The sequence below is a fragment of the Lactuca sativa genome, chromosome 8 (genome assembly GCF_002870075.4).
Source record: "Lactuca sativa cultivar Salinas chromosome 8, Lsat_Salinas_v11, whole genome shotgun sequence".
Taxonomy (NCBI): Eukaryota; Viridiplantae; Streptophyta; class Magnoliopsida; order Asterales; family Asteraceae; genus Lactuca; species Lactuca sativa.
Window position 1 is genome coordinate 4,623,997 of NC_056630.2, and position 25,487 is coordinate 4,649,483.

Genomic DNA, 25,487 nt, shown 5'->3' on the forward strand with positions numbered 1-25,487 from the left:
ACTTTCAATTTTTAAAGACATATTTCTTATTAAGTTACTATCTTTTCTTTCTGATCTTTCTCCTACATGAAGTGAATCCATAGAAATTCTTGGTCTAAGAGTTTCTCCTAGAGTTTTTTTGTTTCTAGCTATGTTTAAAACCCAAGAGTTTTCTTGAGGATTTATGTCGCAGAATTGCTTATCTTTGACATGGCCAATTTCTGAGAAGACGTTGTCAAGTTCGATATACTCGTCTTTCTTGTAGTCTATGCTATGGTGACTATTGGTCAGGGCATATCCTATGAGATAGGTTATTGTAAATGGTTTATCACCTGGACTCATAAGGTCACTTCTCTCAAAGTGATATATAAAAGATAAGGTTTTATTTATATTTGCAGATTTTAAATCCAGAGCAAACTTTGGATAGACTGAAAACATAAACTTTTGGTAAGCAAGGTTTCCTTTAGCAGCACCTAAGATGCAGTCCTGCCGGTCAGTGATTCTGTTCTCAATTAAGGCCATTTTTATGGGAGAATTTATTCCTGCTTGGAATTGGGATTTTATCAAAAATTTTACAGCTCCGATATGGACCATTCTTATTTTTGATCTAATCTCGACTGGAATACTTTTCAAGTTATTGTTTATTTTCTCCTTAGTCAAAAGGGGTAGAAAAACAGCTCCTATTGTATCTTTTATGTCTACAGACATTTTTTTAGTACTAACAAAGTAGAAAATTTCATTTTTCCTCTTGAGAGGGTTTAAAATGCTAAGTTATAAGGAATATTTTTTAAAATGTTTTCTTTCTTTATTTTTGAAAATGTTGGGTGTTGGGTGTTCTAGTAGTTTAACAGTGAGAGACGCATAGCTGACTCACTTTACATAATGTAATGCACTCATTTATTATAAGAAATTTACAGTTGGTTAATCATAATTTGCTTCTTCTTTTTCTTGTGTTTGGCTTGGTTATATACTTTATATTATAGTGTGTATTATATTTTGTTATGGTGATATAATTTTCATATATTAACTGATATGGTTTTTTATCTGTTCAGTTGTGATGCGGCAATTCCCAAGGCATTTAGCAATGTAATTTTGATATGTAATAAATAGCAATTTAGTATAAATAATAGTGTTAGAAGTTAAGATGAGTAATGTTGTAGTTGAGTGAGTAGTTGTTGTAGATAGTGATAGTGGTAGTGGTAGATGAAAAAGAATTTGACAATGGCATAATCATTTGTCTCCTGTGGCCTTGTGTTGCACAGGAGGAGAGATGCATAGCTGACTCACACCCCACGTACACCAGACTTACGCCCAACGTACATCTTCAGGTAGCCCATTCTTATCGGCCCACTTGCTAAGCCCACTCAATAGTCCATTAATCATTCCTTAGTCCAAACAAATAAATTACAAATATTTTTAAAATAAATATTACCTCAAATGACGGGTGTTACACTACAATAAGTGCACACACACAAATAAGCTTGATGATTTTTGTAATGCTGTTACATCTATTATAGCAATTCACTTTTAAAGAAGAATAAAATACTTTTTTGTTCCTTCTAGATTATAGTTTTAATCATTTCTGTCAAATGGCAAAACTGTCATCTTCTTTTGTATAAATAAGGTTAATGATTTTTTTTATGTGATTACATCCATTTAGATCAAGTGCAATGTCATCAATCTTTTAACAATTGTTTATGAATTGTTCATGTGTTCTTTAGATTCAACACCAATTAAATGAAGAACACCTTTAAGGCGTCTAAACGTATCATCATATCTTCCTGTTCCTGATCACATACATATATGTAAGCTCAAAACTGTTACCAAAGATTTCAAGTGGCTTCCAAATACATGATGAAGAAGGCATTGCTCACATGGGATTTGCTTGTAAGCTTACTGTTAAGGATCTTGAGCACGAAAAAACTTTAGTTAGATTAAGAACTTGAACTTAACCTGATTTTCATTTTTATTTCAAATTATTGGAGTTATGTAATCTACAACCATTAGTGACAACTAATGAGATTGATAGTGAACCAAATCATTATAGAAAATGTGTGTATATCAATTAATGAGTGTATGTGTCATGGAGTACTTGATTCCCGTTAATTGCAGGTTCCATTCCATAATTATGGCTTATAGTTATGGGTATCGTCTCTTTTATGCAGGATGGAGATATAATAAATATCGATGTCACGGTCTACTTAAATGTAAGATAGCATTTTTTTTTGTTTAAAAATCTGATGAATATTGTGAAGTTTTTTTTAATGTAAGTGTAAAATGACCATTTAGTCTTATCCATAAAGTTTACTTAGGGGATGTGTCTTATTTACTTAATGAGCTTAATGAGTTAAGCACTTAATCTGGAGAGCTATACCTAGTTGTTTCTTTTTGACTTATTGGGTTAAGCCAAAAAATCTGGTTTAATGTATTTAGAGTTTAAGATATTAACCATTTAGTTATTTTCTATTCTTCTTTTTTACTCTCAACTCTTGTCAATAAAATTGATGATTACTAGAATTGATGAATATTTACTAAAACCTAACCATATATTTTTATAAAAAGTTTTTATTTTTGAAACTTTGATTTATTTTTTATAAAGGAAATGAGAAGCTTGGTAGCATGATTGAAGGCCAAACATTTACTATTTATAATTAAGTGATTGCTTCGCATGAAAAAAAGATTAACAAAAAATTATTAGAATTCAGAAAAGTATGTTGTTATTTTGTGCATAACCAATTCTTACACTTAGAACAACAAATTTTGTTAAATGGGAAGATAATTAGACTACCTTAACAAAGGATGGCGGTCCTGCAACTCAATTTGAGCACATTATTTTGATCACAAAAACTGGTGCAGAAATTAACAAAATGTTGAAGCTTTTTACATAATTTTGCACATAATAACATAAAAACCCAAAGAAAGGTTTCAGTACTTGTTTATTTTAATGCTTTTATATTAATATAGTGACTAATTACAAAAGTTATAGCATTGTACTTTGAAAATACATTGTTGTAATTGTTATCTTTTACTTTTAGTTATCCAAATTATAGCAATGTACTTTCAAAGTACAATGTTATAATTAGGAGTCTATCATTTGGCAATGTACCTTCAAACAAGTCATTCGAAATTTAATGTTTATAATTAGGTTTGTCACTAAAATCTCAACCCTTTCAAACAATCTGAATATTATTTCTTATTTTTTATTAATATACATATATTTGAATTTTGTTATTTATGTTTTATACTACGTCATTTACTATCTATTATTGTTAATTTAAGTAATCAGTCTGGTACATTACACAGGTTTTAACCTAGTATATATATAGGGTATGATTCAGAAGATGACACTTTTTTTGTGAGGACTCGTGAAGACACCTTAAAAAAATTGAAAAAAAAAATACAAAATCATAAAATCGAGCATAGTATTATATCGGAGAAAAAAAATGGAAAAAAAAATTAGATCATTAAAATTGAATGATGGGTCATAAAAAACGAATCATGGATCATAAAAATGACCCATGCTTTAATTTTAATGATCCAAAAAAAATTCTAATTTTTTTCACTCCGATATAGTACTATGCTCGATTGTATGATTTGTATTTTTTATTTATTTATTTTTCAATTTTTTTAAGGCATCCTCACGAATCTTCACCGAAAAAAGAGCCTTCACCCGATTCTATATATATATATATATATATATATATATATATATATATATATATATATATATATATATATATATATATATGCTTAAGTTATTATATTCTAGCTATTTATTGTATGGATGTAGGATTTTGATTGTGAACCAATCATTTTAATTATTTTAAAAAAATGATTAATACCTATTATTGAATTAATATAACTGAAAAATATCATCTAATTTTATTATAAGGGTATTTTAGTCAATTAACATAAATTAAAAAAGGAAAATTGCAGATTTTAAGGAATAATTAATTCTCTTAACTTTAAAAATCTCATTTTTCTTGATAATAATTATATCAATTCAAACATTTTAAAAGATTATGTTTATGATTATCTTGAGAAAAACATTTTATTCTTACAGAATACAATAAACAAATATTATCAAAATTAATAATTACAAATTTTATATGAAACAGAATTACATTAATTCTTAAAGAATACGACTAATAAGTGCTAAGAATTACATCTATTCTTAAATAATAAAACTTAGTATGGTTAAAAATAAAATAAACCATCAAATCTAATAAAATCACTAATTTTTTCTTAAAGAATAATATTGTTAGTAATCGTTTTAAACATTCTGGCAGAATAATTTCTGCTAGAATATACTCTCATTTTCCTTGTTTTTTTTTTCACATTAATGTCAGCCTCTTCAAAACCTAAATCCACAAAGAAAACATAATAAACTTTCAAATATTAAAATTTTTATCATATATGTGAAACCAAGCATTACCTTGTCCTTTGCTTCAGTATCAATATCCGTGATTTCATCATCTGCTTCTATCATTATGTAACAATAGTATCAGTTAATAGTATGTGTATTAAGCATACGAGAATGACACTTCTATAGAAAAAATTAATGATTTTCATATGTATATTATATTTAAATGATGATATATATGGTAAATAAGACATGTTTTTCAAAAGTAGTTGGTCTATTTTCTCATTGGCAACTACATATGATCTATCCACTCTAAGGTTAATTGCATGATATCTAAAACAGATTTGACACTTTAGTACATAGGCATCTAACAACTACATATGATCTATCATCTCTATGATTAATTTTCCGGTATCTCAAAACACAAGCCTTATATCCCTTACAAAAGATGTTACAAAAAATAGGAGGTGATAAAACCATTTTGTCTCTTACTAGTTTCATTTCCAAATAGATTGTAAGTTACGAAAACATAATAAAACTTATCACAGAGAGTGAAAGGTAGAAGACAAATATTAAACGGTTCGAGTAGTTAGACAATAAGATCAAGAAATGGTAATAGAAATACATAAACTTTACTATAATCTATAACTAAAAGAATATACAACCAAAAGCCCACAACCAATTCATGGAAATTGGGATATACTATTAATAAATGTTAATTAGCAACCTAGACCTGTGAACATAAAGATGAAATGGATTGAAAAAAAAATAAATAAATAAATAAATTAAGAAATCAAAAATATTGTCAATAAGCTTGCTAACTTGGCAATTGAATGCAACTGTGAACTTACACCCCGTTCCCGAGAGTCTCATTTAACGGGGGAAGTGGAGAGAAAGGGAGGGAATCGGAGAGAAAAAATATACCATCGTGTTCCCGAGTTTTTTTTTTGGAATGATTTAGGAAGAAAAGAAAGGAAATCAAAGTAAAATCTTCCCTCCTAATCTTCCTCCCAAATTGGAGAGATTTGGAGAGAAAAGAATCAATGATAAGGATAACAACACACGGTTAAATAATCATTTCCTTTCCTTTCGTGCGGACTCGGGAACACGAAAAAGTTAATCATTTCTTTCCCCTCCCTTTCTTTTCTCTCCATATCTTCCTTCCTTTTCTTTTCTTTCGTTTAATGAAACTCAATTAAACTCGGGAACAAGGCGTTAAAGTTGAATTTGATTGAAAAAAAAAACAATTTTTTGTTTTTAAATTAAAATATCAAAATGATTGTCATAAGAACAAACCCACGTTTAACAAGGAAAACTTTTTTAGACCTATATAACTTCGTGTTACTTTATCTTGGTAAATGTTTAATAACTTCGTGTTACTTTATCTTGGTAAATCTATAAACATGTTATTATCTTTTGACGAAATATTATACTAATTTATATTAGGATATGCTCATCATTTATAACATTTGTCTAATTGGTGCCTATAAATTTTTATATAGATTAGGACAATACATAATTTATATCTATATGACCATCGCTTACCTCATGCGGCAATTCAAACAAGGGAGCAACATTGTCGATCATGTGATTATCCACACAGCAATTGTCGATTAATTGATTTCACAAGCACACAACGATTGTCGATTAATCGATTTCACAAGCGCACACCAATGGGTTTGTATGAGAGAGTGTCAGTTGTGTTTATAACAGGGGGTAAATCTAGGCTTAAAATGAGTCAATTACTTTGGCATGATAATGGAGATGACGGTGGTTGTTGTATAGGAGTCGGCCGTATTACGGTATTAGGGTTTGAAGATAATTCATGGCATTTATGGGAAATTAATTCAATATTTTATGGAGTAATTAAATATTTATTTAAATAACAAAATTAACTAATAGGTTTTTTTTTTTTTTTGACCCGGCAAACGAGAAATATATATATAAAGAAAAAGGCGAAGCACACCTAGCAAGGAGCTAGGAGTAAAAGTACAAAACAAGAGAAGAGCACAAAAACTAAATAAAAGTTACAATGATTTGAACGGGAGGATATTTCAATCCATCCAGTTTAAGCCTCTTTTACAATTTTATCCTTATTTAAGGTTTTGAAATGATTGACCTACATAGTCTTTATGATTTACGGGCTTTGATATTAGCATTTACTAAATTAATAAAGTTAAAGTCTTCAAGTTATATTGTCGTGTTTAATATCCCTTCACCGCTTTAACTTATAAATTTATGATAAAATCAATCAAATCATTTTGGAATGAATTTTCAATCTCAACCATTAGAAAACTCATATTCACACAATTCCCCATTGAAGTTTCACAATGCTCAAAAAACACGAAAATCGTCATTTACAAAACCCTCATACATGTTGATATATACCAATACCAACATGTACCAATCAAATTTATTGGTAGTCAAACAAATTGGTATCAATTATACTTAGTACGGTATTGATAGAAATTTTTTTGTACCAACTATTACAATGAAAAAATTAATTTGTAACTACTAAATCCAGCCCTATATCATACCATCCTTCCATACTTTTTTTAGTTTTCATTAGAATTAATTTCTATTTCTAGATACTCAATTTATGAATATCTTTATTTGGATTTTTACTGATTCAAATGACATTGATTTAGGTTAACAAGATACTTTGGGCTGCTTGAAGTAGCTACTTTGTCACCAACACAAATGATCGAAAATTAAATGATTCTTATTTGCGGAACTGAAGAAAAAAAGTTTAATGGGCAGCCCAAAATTAACTATCATGGGCGATATACAACTTAAAACATTTTTTTGGGCTGCTATGAATGGACAAACATAGGTTCAAAATCCAATTAGGTAAGTTGTAATTGGACATATTTGCTAAGACACTGAACAAAAAGACTCGTCTTAGAGTGGTCTAAAGTCTTAGATCGGTCCCAAAAGAAACCAAGATAGAAGCCACTGAAATGAGATCGAACCGGCTGCAGACTATCCGGACAGTTCAAAAAAAGAATGGACCGTTCCGAGATTCGCCCAAAAAAACCTTATTGTTCCCAGATCGTCGCGGGGTCCCAAAAAATACCAAAAGTGAAACTTTCTATGCATATAACTTTTGTGTTAATTACATACTTTTAATCACATTACCCAACTTATTCTATTCTTTCTTTTATTAAAGAAAAAACTTTATAAATGGTCTCTATGATATCCCGAAATTCGAAGTTTAGTCTCTAAGTATAAAAAACTCACGATCACTGTGGGGTCGGGGGTAAAATGAAGCTTGACTATTTACCCCGCAAAACACTCAGTCGGAATCTGATATCTATTGTTAGGGTAAAATGACTATTTTACCCATGACCAAATCCAAGTCAAAGTCAAAGTCAAAGTCAACTTCTAGTTATCCGGGTGTCCTTGAATTGAGGCTTGACTGTGGCTAAGACCAAAAAGGACAGGTTCAAAAAAACAGAGAACCATCTTGAGACCGACCCGAGACCGATTGGGGGACCGCCAATGTGCAATTCTATATTTGTTGTGTTTTTTATTTGGCCTAAAATCCTATATAGAATGTCACTAAACTTAAACTAGTAAAATGTCCCATGACCGATTTGGAATAAATTAAAGGAAAAGTAACTGAAAGACATCATATTTTTCAATTTTGTTTGGTGTTGACCATTTCACTGGAACCCTTTTGGTTTCGGATTGTCATACTAAATCGTAAAATGGTGACCATCTCGCATGATGACGTAGCACGAAAGTAACTATGTTATTAATTTTTTATTTTGATACTCCATAATTTTTTTTTATCAAATCAAACATCATTCATACGTCTACATGCACCGGTAAAGCTACATTACAAAACTGGCAGTGGAAACACATTTGCGGTGTATTTATGGTGTTATTTGAAGAGTTGTTTGCTATTTGGAATAGGATTTTGGTATTGCTCACCAATTGTTCGACAAAATTCTTAACTTAACCAATAGGGTAGTATAAAATCACTAAAACGATATCATATATGAAGGTTCATATCCCACCTCCAATTCTAGACTTTAAATCGAAGATTTGCTTGCTACTTTAAATAGGAAAACTTAACACCAAATATTTCTTCAAATGAGTTTAAGGAACCACAATCAAGTATGAAATTTTTCAAGGGAATGTAATCAAGTTTAATGGAAGAAGATTTACTCTATTAGATTTCAAGCCAACATTGGTTTTCCTTCTCGATGGAATGCAATCAAGTATGTACGTTTTCAAGGAAATCAAGAGGAAGTTGAAAGTGAAAAAATCATGTTGCCTTTTCGAGTCTTAAACCAATGACGGGATAGTGGAAAAAAAATATGTCACAATATTATATAATATAATGAGGATTTGGATAGAAGTGCATCAACATTGTATAATTAGAGCTTAAGTCAAGTAGCCATTTACTACGAGGATGAAGGGAACTTATGATATGGGTTGGCACTACAAGGAAAAAGGTCATTATCGGCGACAAAAGTCGCCGGTAATACTAATAGCGGCGACGCGTCGCTGGTACTGAGTCGTCGCTACTGTCTCGTCGCTATTAATCAGTTTGTCGCCGCTAATGATAAAAATCGCCGCTATTGACTCTGTCGCCGCTAATGAGTATTGTCGCCGCTAATAAGTTGGTCGTCGGTAATGACTTATGTCGCCGGTAAAAGTGTCGCCGGTAATAACTTCTGTCGTCGGTAATTTTTTTTCAATTTTTTAATTTTTTTAATTAATGATTTTGGTTGCCGGTGATAATATCGCAGGTAAAAGTGTCGTCGGTAATAAGAATATTCGATTAAATATCAAAACCAATAGTGTCGACGCTAATTACAAAACAAACATCCTATTAAATATCAAACATAATAGTGCCAATGCAAATTACAAACAAACATCCAAATACAATAAAATATCAAAAGTCATAATATCCGAGTAGCAAAACAACAAATTTTTTACAATCTACCAAGTAGCAAAACGTGACAACATATGCAAATAAAACTCATCCTTACATATCATCATCGTCCTTCCCATCGTTTCCTTGATTATTTTGGGATTGAAAAAACGAATAAAGCTCATCCCTACATGTCGGGTCGGCGAGCATTGCACGAAGATTTTTCAACTACATAATTAATAACAATATATATAAACTTATAAGTTAGATCGTCAAACATAAACAAAAACTATCAAAATACATTGTTATTTTTAAACTAAGATAGAAAACTAAAGTACATTGCTATTTCTTGCACTTGGGACAAAAACCAAATTACCAAACTTTTTAGCAAATAATCACCACAAAACCAAAACTACCAAATCAACATGCATTTTACGATGCTAAAGTAAATTGCTATTTTTAAACAAAGATAGAAAACCAAAGTACAATGCTATTTCTTGCACTTGGGACAAAAACTCAATTACCAAACTTTTTAGCAAATAATCACCACAAAACCAAAACTACCAATTCAACATGCATTTTACAATGCTAAAGTAGATTGTTATTTTTAAACTAAGATAGAAAACCAAAGTACATTGCTATATTTTGCACTTGGGACAAAAAACAAATTACCAAACTTTTTGGCAAATAATCACCACAAAACCAAAACTACCAAATCAAGATACATTTTACGTTGCTAAAGTAGATTGCTATTTTACTTGTGATGGTTGTGATGGTGGTTGTGATGGTTGCGAAGGCTGTGGAATCGTCGGGAGACTAGAAGGTTTGCGGCCAATGCCTCTAATGTGGCAACATCGCTCTCCTAATACTTTCTCGAACGTAGCTCTTTCTTGAGCGGGCGTTAACTCACTTTCACCTTGAGTTTGTTCTAACAGCTCTTCACTAACCAATTTTGTAACTCCCAAAAGTGAGTAACAATTAAGTATAAATAAACATTTAAATATATGATAAAATTATAATTAAATACTTACATATTGTTGTTCCGATTCAGCAGTAACAAATACACAATTCTTATCGGTATGAGCTTTGCGAAATGTTTCCACTCTCTTAAGGTTCTATTTAACTTTAAAAATTAGATTATATTTTAAATAAATAATTACATGTATCGTACGGTACCTTATTATAGCAAGTACTGCTATACGAGCTCGAACCCCCACGATTCACATTTGTTTGCTTTTCACGGATTTTTTTGTTCCTTTCTGAAGCAATTATGTGTTCGTCAGTTTGAAAATACTCAACTCTCTTCGCCCAGTTATCAACAAGCATACCATTCGGAGGATTAGCCAATGCTCTCGGGATATCTTCATACCCTCCGACCATCTTGAAATATTCTTTTGCGTCGGCTTTACGCTCTCGATAACCTTTTAACAAGGTTGCTTGAAAACTCTCTGTCAATAGATTAGCTTGTACATCCTGGTACATTTGATTGAGATCAAACTTTTTCTACAAAAAAAAAATTAACCAAGTAAAAAACAATTATAGTTAAACCTATAAAATATATTTAAATAAATAATTACCGCTAAATGTTGTAATACAGTGTCCTTTATATTAGGGGAAACTCTTTTCCAACTCCATTTGTCAAAAAGGACCATCTGCCACATTGTTTTTCCAACTTCTCAGGAAAACATGTCTCCCGCCTCTTCTACGGGATTAAATGTGATATCCCTATCATATTGCATGTCAATTGGTTTCCCCTGGTTCTGTAAGATTGTTTTTTCAAGCTTTATATTTTTAGCTTTTCCTCGAACTTTCCTTCGAGCACGTTCCTCAACTACAAATGCAATTAAAAATTATTAGAAACGATATTTAATTTATGATAATTGAACAAAAATAGTAAATAAAAATTCATGATAAGACTTACCGTCCTGCTCGTGTTGGCCAGGACCTCTACCACCTGAGAAAGGTGGGTCCTCAGCTCCATCTCCCCCATGTCCACGACCCATGACATCAACCATGGTAAACATAAACAAAAGCCACACTCTCATCATTTCCTGAAAATTTATAAGATATATAAATACAATTTTTATTACAGATACACATTACATAGAAATAAACATTTAGATAGGAATAAACATTTCTATTTAAACTAGAAATCCAAATAAAGTTCATATTACAAACACATATTACAAATACACATTACATAAGAACTATTCTAATCAGAATCTTCCTCATATCCTTCAGTGTCTTCTTCGGTATTATAATCAGAATCGGTGTCATTGTAATCAGTCTCGTAATCAGAAACATCATTGACTTTACCAGTTGGCGGAGGAACTTCAGATGCACTTTCTACATCAACAATGACTCTAGGAATGTTTTGAAAGTACATGCTGAAATCGATAAAAAGTGGAGCATCGGATGAAGAGATATTTTGATGTACATCGACATCGTCTACATTTTCGTGTGAGACATTGTCAACATTTTGAACAAGGTCATCGTTCGATGGTAGATCCCAAATACTTCGATGATTAACATGCTCGACAACACACCGATGGTTATTGTTTGGCTCTCTGATGTAGAACACTTGTTTGGCTTGTGACGCATATATGAGTTGATCATCTTTGTATGCTTCGCGTCGTGTGTCGATACTGGGGAAACTATCACTAGAAATAACTCTTGTTCGAGTATCAAACCACTTGCAACGAAATAGTACAGTTGAATAATCATGTGTATACCTCAACTCTATAATCTCTTCTAACTGGTTATAATATTTATCGCCTTTCTCACCCACTGCTAAAACCCTAGAGTTTTGTGTTGTATGTTGTGTGTCACGACTAAGTACCATAAACCTAACACCATTGACTATGCATGCGGTGTAAGAATAGGCATTCATTTGTGGGCCCATTGCAAGAGCCGACAACTCTTTGTGGAATTCTGGAGATTTTTCTATTTTCATTTGATGAACCTAACAATTATAAATTAATATGTATTATGTATTCGTTAGATCAATGAAACAAATTTGTTTATTAATTTATATTACCTTTTCACGAAACCAATTACGAAATTCTCTCTTTTCATCACTTTGGGGATGCTCAGATTTGAATTCCTATGTTGATGACCAAAAGATATAGATTTAAAAAGATAAAATAAAAAATTAAGAATGAAAGTTAGAGACAAGATTAATTACTTGATATATTGTCTGACTTCTTCACAGCTATTCAATACAAACCATTCCATGTTATGCATTTCCGTTAAATTAAGAGTTTTGATTTGAGTTGTGCTGGTCGGTCGACATTTAGATTCAAACATCTAAAACTTTGTTTTTTCAATGACAACATCTACATTTCTTTCCGGATGATTCTTTACATCTCGAAGGTACATCGAACAAAATGATAAAGCTTCTTCAGCAACATAACCCTCAGCTATAGAACCTTCTGGCTTCGCCTTGTTTCTGACATAGTTTTTTAGTTTTTTCATATACCTCTCGAAGGGAAACATCCATCTCATACAAATTGGGCCTCCAGCAATTGCTTCATTAGGTAAATGCAAAAGTAAATTAACCATAATGTCAAAAAACACTAGAGGATAAATCAATTCTAACTTGCACAAGATTGCAATAATGTCTACTTTTGCTTTCCTCATATCCTCCACCTTCAATGTTCTGGAACAAAGTTGCTTGAAAAACGTACAAAGGTCTACAATAGGTGTATAAGTATCTTTGTCTAACAACCCTCTTACTCCAATCGGTATCAAACGTTGCATAAGAATGTGGTGGTCATGCGATTTCAACCCAATAATGTTAGTATTGGTATCGTACTGATGTTAGAACCAAACCCATCCGGCAGTTTAACCTCTTTTATAAATTGACAAAAGAGTTGTCGAATAGATTTCGTGAAAGAGTATCTTGCCTGGGGTCTATGAAACTTGTCACCATTTTTTTGCAACCATTCATTTCTCCGAATGTTTAGAATTCTCAAGTCCTCTCGTGCATTTGATGTGTCTTTGCTTTTATCGTTCATTAGGAGAGTACCTAACAAACTCTCGTCCACATTTTTCTGGACATGCATGACATCTATGTTGTGTTTCTTGTAGTGTGGATGTAAAAAGAAGATAAGGAGTAGAATTGTAGAAGATGATGAAGAATAACATAGGAATGTTGTTGAATTACTTGATATGCTCTTTAGCCCTCAAATGAGGCTTTCAATAGTCTTGCAAACATTAAAAAAATAATAATAATAATAATAATAATAATAATAATAATAATAATAATGAGAGCCCCAACCTAAAACATCAATTTACAGTCCACCACAACAATGTTACGTAGGTTTTACAGTTTAGTGGTTACAAAAAGTGGGAGGTGGGGAGAGGGTGATTATTGATGGTGGGAAGTGGGGTGAGGGGTGGTCACCGATCATAGGTGAGGGAGGGTTGGTTACTGGTCGTGTCAGGTGGGGAAGGGGGATGAATGGGTTTGATAATAGTACGTATAATGGAAGTTGAAACCACAAATAAAAGTTATGGTAATCATAAATAATGAAAGTTCATGGGAGACGGAGGGAGAGGGTGGTTATCGATTGCGGGAGGTGGGGGGGTGGATAGTTGCTGATCGTGGGAGGTGTGGGTTATCATCCATTTCTCTTTAATGCATAATATAACTATACAAAGTGCTTATTATATGTATCTATTAAAATTTAAGATTTAACGAATATGCTTTACCATATAGTTCTTGAAGTAACCTTCAACGGGTGACCACAACTCACTTGCATACGATCGATCGACTTGGTAATCTTAATTAGTAGGAATACAAAAGCAAACGTGACAAAGATAACTTAATGCCGCAATGTCAGCCTTTGAGATTTTGCTCAAGTAAGAATGCCAAAGTTCAGTAGCACATTCAATTTTCGATGAATGGAACACACAGGAAAATTCACGTACAAGCGAATTAAAGATCCTCACATTATTTTGTTGCATCTATAAACTAACTGAATCTAGCTAGGCAGATGAAGCAACTGCATCAACACGCGTGAGAATAGCTTTATATATAGGGGAAGTGTCACTCTCAACCGTGACCCTTGTATAGCAATCATTCCATGTATAGCTGCTTTCTCGGCCTGCTGATGGTGATTTGTCATAAATCTCATCCCAAACAGCACCATGATCAAAGTGTCCAACCTCATTGATCTCACAATAAGCCTGTCAAGTACATATAATATTCAATTAATTAATTAATACGATTTCATCTGCTTAGATTAAAAGAAGACATAATCTCTGTAGCATATATACATACCGCGTTGTCCTGGGTGAATCTTTGCCAAGGGATGGACCAAGTAATCATTCGGTCGCATGAAGCATTGTCTGAGTATTTGCCACGATACACTACAGCAGCCTGAGATCCGCTAGGCACTCTTGGGGTTTTTGTGTGCAAATACGCACCCCATTGTCCATTCAGAATGAAAGTTGGGTATGGTGATGGTCCAATATCACCAAACCAATTGCGACTTGCAGCGTATGTTAGAGTTTCTCCTGTTGCATTGTAAAGCATGCAAAGGCACGTAATCCCATTGCCCCACTGTGCCTTGAGGTCTTTCACAAAACGTAGGGCGTTATCATATTTGTTACCCTCGTTCATCATCTTGTAAGCTATCCGTGCCTTGTTTTCACGAGTTGGATTAAGGCGCATTTGCGCCAGTGTTTTGTTCCCGATTGGTTCACCAAATATGTTGCGCGCCTTACCTGATTTGATCCATGGTAGCACCAAATTAAAACCAAGTTTTTTTAAGACACAGAAATTAAGAGGCAATAGTTTTCATGTTTTGATTTTCAACTCTTTAATCATTTTGATGTAATTTAAATTTACAACTTGAAATAAATTATGATAATTAATTTAAACATGATTTGACTTCCCAATTAAAACCAAAGAAACACGATGAGTAGTTATGCCATGAAAGCGAATGTGCATAATAGAGAAATAATATGCATTACTAATGAAAAAGTCAACTATGTAGGAAAGGAAATGTATTATCGATGTTACCTAGATATTCTGTTATGGAAGAGGTTTCTTCTTCAGACTCGAACTGAAAAATATCACCCTGAACCATTGAAGAAGAAGTTTGGAAAGCCAACGCAGACTCGAGCAGAGCTACCACTTCAGACATTGAAGGTCGTTTCTTAGGATCATTTTGCAAAGATTTACTTGCGGTGTAGGCAAAACGTTCTAGACATTTCGGCTGAATTTGGCTTACTACCCTTGAATCAACGATTTGATGAAGGGTTTGACTTCTCATGTGTTGTAGGATCCAATCGGCTCGATCAGTCAACTCAGGACTGGGGATGATCTTATCACGCCAGGCAGATGTCCCGCTTAACACTTCCACTAGCACCACCCCAAAGGAGTAGACATCTGCTTTTCTTGAGTATTTGTGTGTCTTAAGGAATTGAGGATCTACATATCCCCACGTACCCCGAATATTAGCTGTATTCACTTCAGACTGCGGTTGGTTTGCAGGTCCTACCTTTGATAATCCTAAATCTGCAATTTTCGCAGCCCAATTATCGTCCAACAAAATGTTGGCACTCTTCACATCAAGATGAATAATCCTATCCGAGACTCCGGTGCCTGTGTGCAGGTAATCTAGCCCACGCGCAGCCCCAATACATATCTTGACACGTTGCTCCCACGTCAAAGAAGAACCACGATTCATGTACAGATGATCAGCAAGATTTCCTTGAGACATATATTCGTACACCAAGATCATCTCTTGATGCTCGTTACAATACCCCACGAGGTTGACAAGATTGGAGTGCCTGCACTTGGAAAGCATCTGGATCTCCGTTTCGAACTCTCCAATCCCTTGTTTTGATTCTGGGGTCAATCGTTTCACTGCCACAAGAGTCGTCGTCGATCCATCACCAACAGCGCCCTTGTACACAGTTCCGAAACCTCCTTTTCCAACGATTTTAGACTCACTGAAGTTGTCGGTGGCTTTCTGTATTTCATCCAAGGTGAATTGCCGGCAAGGCCTTTCGTGAACTAGGGACATCTTTGGTCTTTGGATGCAAAAGAGTAAAGGCAGCGTTCAATTTTCTTTTTTTAGTGGATGCGTAGCTGGTAATTATGGAAGAGATGTGACAATTAATGTCCGGTAAGTGGTGAGGATTGATCAGGTCCATACGTTGTGGTGCGTACTTATGCTTACCGGCACATGTAAAGGATTGAAGTCAACCCTCATGCATGACCTAGTCGCATAGACGTAAAACCATTGACACTAATTAGTGGTGGTTAGTATTTATTTCAATAAAATCGTGACATGATGACAAAATGCTTTCAAGAGAATAGCTCTTTTTTTCACAAATAATCAATAATTTGGGGCAATTGCCATGCGAAATTCGTGTTTGGTAGGAATTTTATTTTGCTATTGTCCCAAAAAAAATCTAATATACAGTTTAAAATATTGCATATACTTCGAAATCGTTTATATTATCACAAAAAGTATTATAAAAAAAAATAATTTTAAAAAAAAGGTCCTTTTTATTGTTGGGAGTGATTTTTGAAAGAAACGTTAATGTAAAAATAAATATAAAACCTTAAACAGGAGGTCATTTCATAGCAAATTAATAATTTTGCAATTGCCCCGATAGAAGTGAACAAACCGGATCGGTTTTTTTGAAAATCCGAAATATTATTGGATAGACAAAACTTCAAAAATGGTCCTTGTGGTTTCCAAAAATATCAAGTTTAGTCCCTAAGTTCAAAAAACTTTATAGATGGTCCCTGTGGTTTCAAAACTTTTAACATTTGGTCCTTCTGGCTAACTCCGTTACCATTTAGCCGTTAAGTCAGGGGCATTTTTGGCATTTCACTACACAGGGACCATTTATGAAGTTTTTGCCTTATTTAAAAAATAATTATTATAATTAATTAATATTAAAGGGTCCCACTCTCTCTCTCTCTCTCTCTCTCTCTCTCTCTCTCTCTCTCTCTCTCTCTCTCTCTCTCTCTCTCTCTCTCTCTCTCTCTCTCTCTCTCTCTCTCTCTCTCTCTCTCTCTCTCTCTCACACACACACAGGTATTTAATAAAAGGGGCATTTTCATCCCTCTCAAGTATTTCACAGGAGGAGCGTATTCATCGTTCATATATTCAGTGGTGTTAAATTCATTCATGAACAAAATCGCATTCGGATCAATTTTATGAACTCGATTGAAAAAAAAATGATGACGCGTTCTTCCCGAGTCTCTTCTCGAAGAAGTTATGATACAGATTCTCGTTCATCACATCCCAACCAATCAACCTTCCTTTATATCGATTCACCACCGAATCAACTCTTTCTTCTTTCTCGATGACAAGCTAGCTAAACAACCACCGATATTTGTTGTTGTTGCCTTCCTTTTTCTTCTTCAACTTTAATCGAGAAAATCTCCAGCAGAGATGGGGTTTTCCGACATTCAAGAGGGCAACAACCCCTTCCCACTTGACAGGAATGGAGAAGATGCAAACGGAAGAAATTGACGGGACCTTCGGCGATGGTTGGGCCAATCACAAAGGGAGGGAGAGACACCAATTTGTGGCGACAGGAAAACGGAAGGGCATCTTTCACCCAATCAATTGAAAAACAAACATACATACACTAAATCCACATCTCCTGCTGGGTTTTTTCCCTAAATTCAAAAACATTTTTCAATCGAACCACCTGTCAACTAAACCATTGCCTCCGCTCGACCAGAGAATCAAAACCTTTGGAAATCAATCTTGATTTTTGTTTCGAAATCAAAGTTTAATGATTTGAAGTCATATGAGAAGAACCCGGTAAGGAATCAAAGGAATCAAGTTGATTAATCTCTTCGGAGGTTAGTTTGAATGAACTCACTTTTATGATGTTTCTTTGTTGTTGAATGTGCTTGAGGACAAGAACGACGGAGATGACGGTGGTCGGACCCGTTGATGAACAGAACTAGGTCGGCGACTGGAACTTGGGTTCGATTGACTGAGAAATACAAACGAGGGGTGCTTCGGGGTGGCTTGATTTGAACTTGGATATCGTTTGCTTTTTTGGTTAGAAGCTTAATGGCTTTGTGTTCCGCGACTGTAATTCCTTTCGCTAGAAGAGTGTTGTCGTCGATAGCTAAGCACTTGAAGATGAAATCAAAAAGGCGAGAAGTGTGTATGTTTGTTCATCATATCTGAATTGGGGAATAAGCGGATAAGGGTATACCAGTGGAAAAAAAAGACAAAGACTGTGGATTTCCTCAAAAAAAATCACCATGATTCAACACTGTAGATGAGAGAGAGAGAGAGAGAGAGAGAGAGAGAGAGTGTGTGTGGGTGGGACCCTTTAATATTAATTAATTATAATAATTATTTTTTAAATAAGGCAAAAACTTCATAAATGGTCCCTGTGTAGTGAGATGCCAAAAATGCCCCTGACTTAACGGCTAAATGGTAACGGAGTTAGCCGGAAGGACCAAATGTTAAAAGTTTTGAAACCACAGGGACCATCTATGAGGTTTTTTGAACTTAGGGACTAAACTTGATATTTTTGGAAACCACAGGGACCATTTTTGAAGTTTTGTCTATTGGATATAAATCATATCCGTAAGATTGTTAATTGTATGTGGGTCCTTCAAAAATAGAAAACTGGATTTTTATCTGGATTTTTTTGGGCCTTAAAACCCGTAAGAATAATATTTTCTTCACAGAAACGAATACATAGTTCTAACAATAAAAGCCCCAAAATAATCATTTTATACTTTGTATAAATAAAAATGGTAAACTATACCATCTAATGACCCACATCAACCCGTCCCAAAACTCATATGGGATGGGTTCAGTCGCGGTACACTAACGATTCTTAGGCGTGCCATTGATTGAACCATGGACCTCATGTGTAGAATTCCACTCTTCAACCGTTAGGCTCCCAACATATGAGTAAACTTAGTGTAAGTAAATGTTGGTAGTATAGGTTTCAACATACCGTTAAAAACGTTTGCTATTCTCAACTTTTTTTTAAAGTATTCTTGATTCCTAACTCTTTCTTCATAATGGCATCCTAACAAACTTATGCATATATACTAAATCCGTTTAGTGTAATTTGAATTTGTGCAAGATAAACATCAATGAAAAAAAAGGTCCGATGCAAAAGATGTCTTATGTTATATAACCCTACAAGAGAACACCCGTTGATAAATCATATGGCAACGACTTGCAAAGTGGTAAAGAAATATTGGTGGTGTACAAGCTTTAATTGAACAAATTGTTGACATGATTAACCAGAAAAAAATGATTTTACCCGAAATCAAGTTGTTATTTCCAACGATATTTTTTCAAAGGTTATTTCATGTGTATTCAACCAAATATTGTCAACAAAGTAATCCAATAAATGATGTTTCGAGAAGAGCAACAACTAGCTAGGGAATCATCTAGTCGTCGTCGGGATATGAATATCCAATTTTATAATACTTTACTAGATGATGCTAGTAAACTACAATGAACTTGACCTTAATTAACAAAATGGAAACTTGGAATCAAACTTTTTTCCCTATATCGGTATTAAGAAATTTAAGAACCATAGATATTCTTCATGGAAAGAAAATGAACCATGATTCTATTCATAATCTTCTTGGTTCTTGATTTACTAACCGTTCAAATGTCTACGGTAGTTTCGGAATCCGTTTTTTTCTAATGGGAGGGTTAATATCAAAATGAAGGTCAATATATACTCGGCTCTAATCAATGGAAGTATGCATTTGTTTGAAGGATTAGTTTCAGGGAGTAAAAGGATACAAAATGTTGTTCACTTGAAGGCGGACTTTTGGCACCATGCTAATAATGAATACGTGAAGAAGAAGAAGATGCAATTGGTTTAACCAACTAATAAAACTTGTATTTCATTTTCTAGCTTTATCTTGTTGTATTTTTGTTCAAAATTATCTTTTACTTTCTATTTAAAATTAAATATAAAATAGATATATGTTAGTGTTAGGGCCAGCATCAACTAATTCTTATCTCTTTTCAACCAGTGATGCATGTCCGTGAGTTGTGATTGACATTACCTTGTTTATAGTTCTAGCTTTAACTAATCTCACAAGGGGCTTTCGTGTTGTGAGATACTGAGATTAGTTGACTTGGAGTTGGGCTTAGTTTCATATTATTCATTGCATTTATTCATTATGATGTTTATTCAAATTTTGATGATTATAACATCAGTATTGTACTTTATTGTTGATGTTTATTCAAATTTTGATGATTACAGCATCAGTATTGTACTTTGTTGTTGCAATATTGTTTTTCCTTCAATATATATTGAAGTTGCGTTTAAGTTGATGAGTTTTTAATGGTTTTATGGGGTTTTTACATGGTGTATAAGTTTTATGAGCATCTATATACTCCCCGTTGATGCTCATTAGACTCCCCAAGCCTAACCCTATTATTTTGGCATCCATTCAAGTTAAGAGTCGATTTAACAGCTTTGGAGATTAAAGAGCTTAAGTACTTTTAGAAGACATTATTATTATGTTTGAAATAGTAATTAGCAGTTTACCTTTGCATCTTGATTAAATTGTCAATCTGTCTTTTACTTTTTACATTAACTTTTAAAACCGTTAAGATACTTTCATGTTTTGGGACGTTATCTGCATAATTTTATCTACGTTGTTTTTCAAACTATTTTAAATGATTACTTCAAACTACACATACAAGAGGTGTCTCAGTTTTAGTCTAAATATGAGAATCTCTAAGTGCTTTCCGGAGACTCTAGACATAATCCAAGTAAGAAAATGTACGGACTTTTATCAGGGTCTTCTATATTTTCAGACGCTGAAAATGTATGGTGTTTTTTTAGAGATTTCTAATTTTCCATATGATAAAAATCTGTAACAGAGATTGTTGGAGCATCGTAGTACGTTTTTTTGGTATGGAAATAAAACCATATTCCAAATGAACCAAGCATCTAAACAAGTGTTTTAGAGGTGGGCAAAAAAGTGAATTTGGACAGAAAAACCAAAACCACTAATTCAATACCAATATTGGGGTGTACTTGTGATGATGTATTTGATACAAAGAGTACAAGAACCGGAATAGGAATACAAATTCCATGGAATCAGCCAAGCCATTGTTCCGCACGTCGAGTATTGCCACCAACGGAATGGCGTATGCTTATCTTTTCGGTTGAGTACTTTTGTTGCAGCCACTCAAAACCATTCACATCAAGTTTCCCAGATACTGATTTCCCTTGTTTCCTTCGAGTTTGTTGCTCTCTTATGGAAGCCCATAGTTTCTCAATTGCATTCCTTTGTTTTGATGTAAAATGGCTTACATTGTCAAATGCGTGTTTCACAGTTATGTCTATCACTGTTTGGCACCTGTCAACAAGCAACAACATAATTATAAACACAGACATTAATTTCCATCTCCAAAACCAAATAATACCTAAAAAATATAAAAGCAAAAGTGAAAAGATCTAAACCATATTTAAGAAAAAAAAAAAAAAAATCTAACCATGGGATTTTATAACGCTTTGCTGCAATCTCTAAACAGAGAATCAATGCTGCTCTTTCTAATTTCAAGAATCTCTTTGCTTCATCATCTTCTTCCTTTCTTATTTTAGATGCTGTTGATTCAGCATCCAATTTTGCTTTCACTTTTTCATCTTTTTTTGATGCATTTGGAATCAAAGCGTCCAATCCAAAGGGATCAGACTCTTCCTTAATGCTTGATTCGGGCATAGGATTTGAGGAAGAATGTTGTTCTGTCTGACTATCTGATTCCACCATTTCTGAATCATCTTTCAAGGCTGCAGCTTCTTCTATGTCATCGTCTTTTGTTGCTACAGGAAGATTTGAGATAGCTTCTTTGATCCTTCCACAAGCCTTTGAAAACTAAAGAAACAACACCATGAAACTGTAAAACATATGAAGTTTTGATTATGAAGTCAAAAAAGAGCATACCACGAAACTATCATCAGTGAAGAGATCATTTGCCATAACCGCTCTTATAGTCCATAGACTCAAATGCTTCTGCTGCTTCTGAGTAAAGATCTACAAATCAAAATGATCATATATTTAGACTTGCAATTGTCCTAATTCACGATCATATAAACATGAAAAGATCAGAAGGACTTAAACTCCTTACCTCTTTCAAGTCTTCTGCAGCTAAGAACAAAGCATGACAATCTGCCCTCACCCGTGGATCATTACAGGTTGTTGGTGAAGACATCGCTGCTTCAAGTATGGAAAAGAAGTAGTCACTATTACTAGGCTTAACGCTTCCAGCCTGGATCAGCTGAATTGCAAGCTTTGATGCCTTGTTGAATTTCGAAGCATTGTTTATATGTGAACATATCTTCTTCATGGCATCTATGACCTGGGTTTCAGAAGTGTCGGCGATCGTTTTAAACCTCAAGCTTTTCTTTGGGGCAGGAGCTGAAAACCCATAACCAGCAAATCAACGAATTTATACATTAGCATCAACGTTTCGAACAAAATAAATTAATATCTACTTAATTTAAAAAATCGTTTATAGCATCAACGTTTCGAACCCTAAAAATGTTCTAAAGAAATTCGTACTATACCTTGAGGTCCGGAGTCGGGAGGATTGGAACGTTTAAGGGCACTCTTGAGAGCACGGGCTGGTGGAGTTGGAGAAACTTTGGTGGTGGCAGGATCCAACGGCGGTGGTGCCGCTTGCTCTGGCGGGGGAGGAGGCGGTGGCGGCCGTGCCGATGGGGGAGGAAGCCCTTGGAATAGGTTACTAGACATGGCTAACTGATCACTGACGAATTGTTCCCAATATATTCGACTCTTTTCCACAGCGACGGCGAGAGAGAGAAGAGGGGTTTGGCGGTGGTTGATGTTCGACTTCCTTCTCCAGATGATTTCCGTCTTCGTCGAAAAACATCCACATTCTTCTTCCGATACCCAAAGGGTTAAGTAATTAATTTTCATCGTTAAGGTGTTTACGATTATTATAAACTAGTTTATATAGTGATTAAAAGAAAATGTTAAATATGAAAAAAACATGCAAAAAAAATAAATTAATTAAAATTTTGTATTTAGTTATGAAACTCGTGTATTAAAATTATTAACTATAACAAAATGTTAAACAAAAAGGTTTAAACTGTAAATTTATTTGAAATTGAAATTGAAATTTAAAGTTTAAAATTTAAAATTAATAGTTATGGTAGGTTTAATTTATGGAAACTAAATTTATGATTAATTAAAAATGAAAAATGAAATAAATGACAAGTGAAAAATAAATATATCTCAAAATTATGACAAAATGACATGTGGCCAATTAAATGAGAGAATGACATGTGTCAAAATCATTCTTATTTATTAGGGTAGATTAAATAAATCCTTCGTAATAAATAATTTTTACCATATGTCATATTCTTATTGATTTGGCCACATATCATTTTGTGTGGTTATTTTCAATTAATTTTTTTCCACATGGTATTTTATGCAGGGGGGACGCAGGATTTCATAATAAGGGTTGCACGGGAAGATTAGAGATTGCACGATAGTAGAAAAAATAAAAAATTTAAAAAATTTCGAAAATTTTTCCACTGCGGCCAGAAAATTTAGGGGTTGCCAGTGCCACCCGGGAAGCCCCTAAATCCGCCCCTGATTTTATGGGTTTTTTTCATTTAATTAATTTCCACGTAATATTTAAATATAATAATTGAAATAAATGTAATAATAAATGCATATCAATTTCATTAATTGACTTCCTTCTAATTTCAAATTTTCTAAATTAAAGTTTAATTAGTTTATTTTGTTTATTTATCTAAATTATTTGTTTAATTTAAAAGAAAAACAAACAATTTAATTTTAAGAATTCAATATTTTTCTATTTTTTTCTTATAAATTCAAACTTCTCAAATGTTTGGAATTTTATATTTTTTTTTTTAAATGAACTCATGTAATACATGGGTCTTACACCTAGTTGATAATAACCAACTTATAATTTTTTTGAAAAATGACCACAATCTTTGGAATAGAGCATTTAGTATTTATTTCGGAGCTTCATACATTCTCGATTGATAAAGTCCTAAAGGACGATAGTCAACAATGTATATAGATGTGACATTATGAAATCACTAACACACATTTCAGACACCTAAAAGATTGTTCTTTATATATAAATGGTATCACATGTAGTTAGTTGCTTACTTTGGATCATTCGTAATTAATATTATGATTGCTTGAAGATTAGTTTCTCAGATAGTGACCACGAAGAAAACTTTATCAGCTTATATGTTTACTTAGACAACCTTCAACGAACCAACCATCATAGTTACACCAACATTCACTACAAGAAAAAGACCCTTTTACGACGTGCAAACAACGACACTCACTGATTTATGTTACGCAAAAGGGAGTGACATTAAAAAAGTGTCGTCTCTTCAAAAAATTTAAGGATTTATGTCGCGCATTATTGCGTGCCCTTAAATTAGTGTCTAAACGAAGAAAAATAAAAACACGGAGGGCACCTATAATAAAGCGTGTGTCGTCTAAAGATGTCATTTTATAATTTTTAATGGAATCCATCCAGGGGGGGGGGGGATGAAATCCTAAAAAATTAAAAATCCCACATCTTTTTCTTTTTTCCTTCTTGCCCAGATTATCGACGCTTCTTCCTTTCCCTCTTGTCTCTCTCGGTCGCTACCTAGGGTTTTTTATTGAAAGCGAACCGGGAAAGGGTTTTCAGTGAAATCTGCTGTTACTCTTTGAAATTGGATCCAATCCTATCTTTGCCCCATCGTTTTTGTCTCCATCAGTTGCTACCTAGGGTTTTTCGTGAAAGCTTGAATCGATCGACTAGGGTAACTAAAGGGTAAGCGAACCGGGAAAGGGAAGCAATAAATCCAACACTCACTCTCAAATCGATTCTACTGGACAAGGTTTCAATTTGGGGCTCTCTACATTCTTATCGATTCTACTTTCATTCAAGCTTACATTGGTTTTTTTGGTATACAGTAACCGAAGCTTATATTCTCATCGATTCCACTTTCTCTCTCTGAACAAAAATATCTCATATTCTCTAAAAGCCCTAAACCAGCCACCGTCGGCTATCACCTCCACCATCGTTCACGTCGTCCTACTTCCCAGATGGTGTGTGTGTGTGTGCGACAAGACTGAACAGTAAATGTGAAAGAAAAGAAAAATGAGCAAAAAGAGAGAGAAGAGAGTTTGTTGTGTTTTATTGTTGGTTGTCATTGTCAATGCAATCTGGTATTTCTTCTAGAATTCTACTATTTCATAAATCTCAA

The 25,487-nt window shown here is 33.6% G+C and overlaps 2 protein-coding genes and 1 long non-coding RNA gene across 3 annotated transcripts; all 3 read right to left on the reverse strand.

Annotated features, from left to right (window-relative positions):
- Nucleotides 1–4,057: 4,057 nt before the first annotated feature.
- LOC111910982 (uncharacterized) lies at nt 4,058–6,156 on the reverse strand. Its single transcript, XR_002856702.3, has 3 exons — nt 5,888–6,156; nt 4,415–4,461; nt 4,058–4,340 (listed from the first exon to the last, which is right to left on the reverse strand). It is a non-coding gene; the product is annotated as an uncharacterized LOC111910982 (long non-coding RNA).
- A 7,938-nt stretch (nt 6,157–14,094) lies between these two features.
- On the reverse strand, nt 14,095–16,396 carry LOC111910991 (receptor-like protein kinase ANXUR2). Its single transcript, XM_023906758.3, has 3 exons — nt 15,256–16,396; nt 14,512–14,957; nt 14,095–14,417 (listed from the first exon to the last, which is right to left on the reverse strand). The coding sequence occupies exons 1-3, from the start codon at nt 16,262–16,264 to the stop codon at nt 14,217–14,219; spliced, it is 1,656 nt and encodes a 551-aa protein (XP_023762526.1). The 5' UTR covers nt 16,265–16,396; the 3' UTR covers nt 14,095–14,216.
- Nucleotides 16,397–21,178: 4,782 nt separating this feature from the next.
- Nucleotides 21,179–23,163, reverse strand: LOC111910990 (uncharacterized). The gene is made up of 5 exons (XM_023906757.3): nt 22,788–23,163; nt 22,349–22,638; nt 22,165–22,254; nt 21,716–22,095; nt 21,179–21,579 (listed from the first exon to the last, which is right to left on the reverse strand). Exons 1-5 carry the CDS (start codon nt 23,158–23,160, stop codon nt 21,318–21,320), a joined length of 1,395 nt encoding a protein of 464 aa, XP_023762525.2. The 5' UTR covers nt 23,161–23,163; the 3' UTR covers nt 21,179–21,317.
- Nucleotides 23,164–25,487: the final 2,324 nt, after the last annotated feature.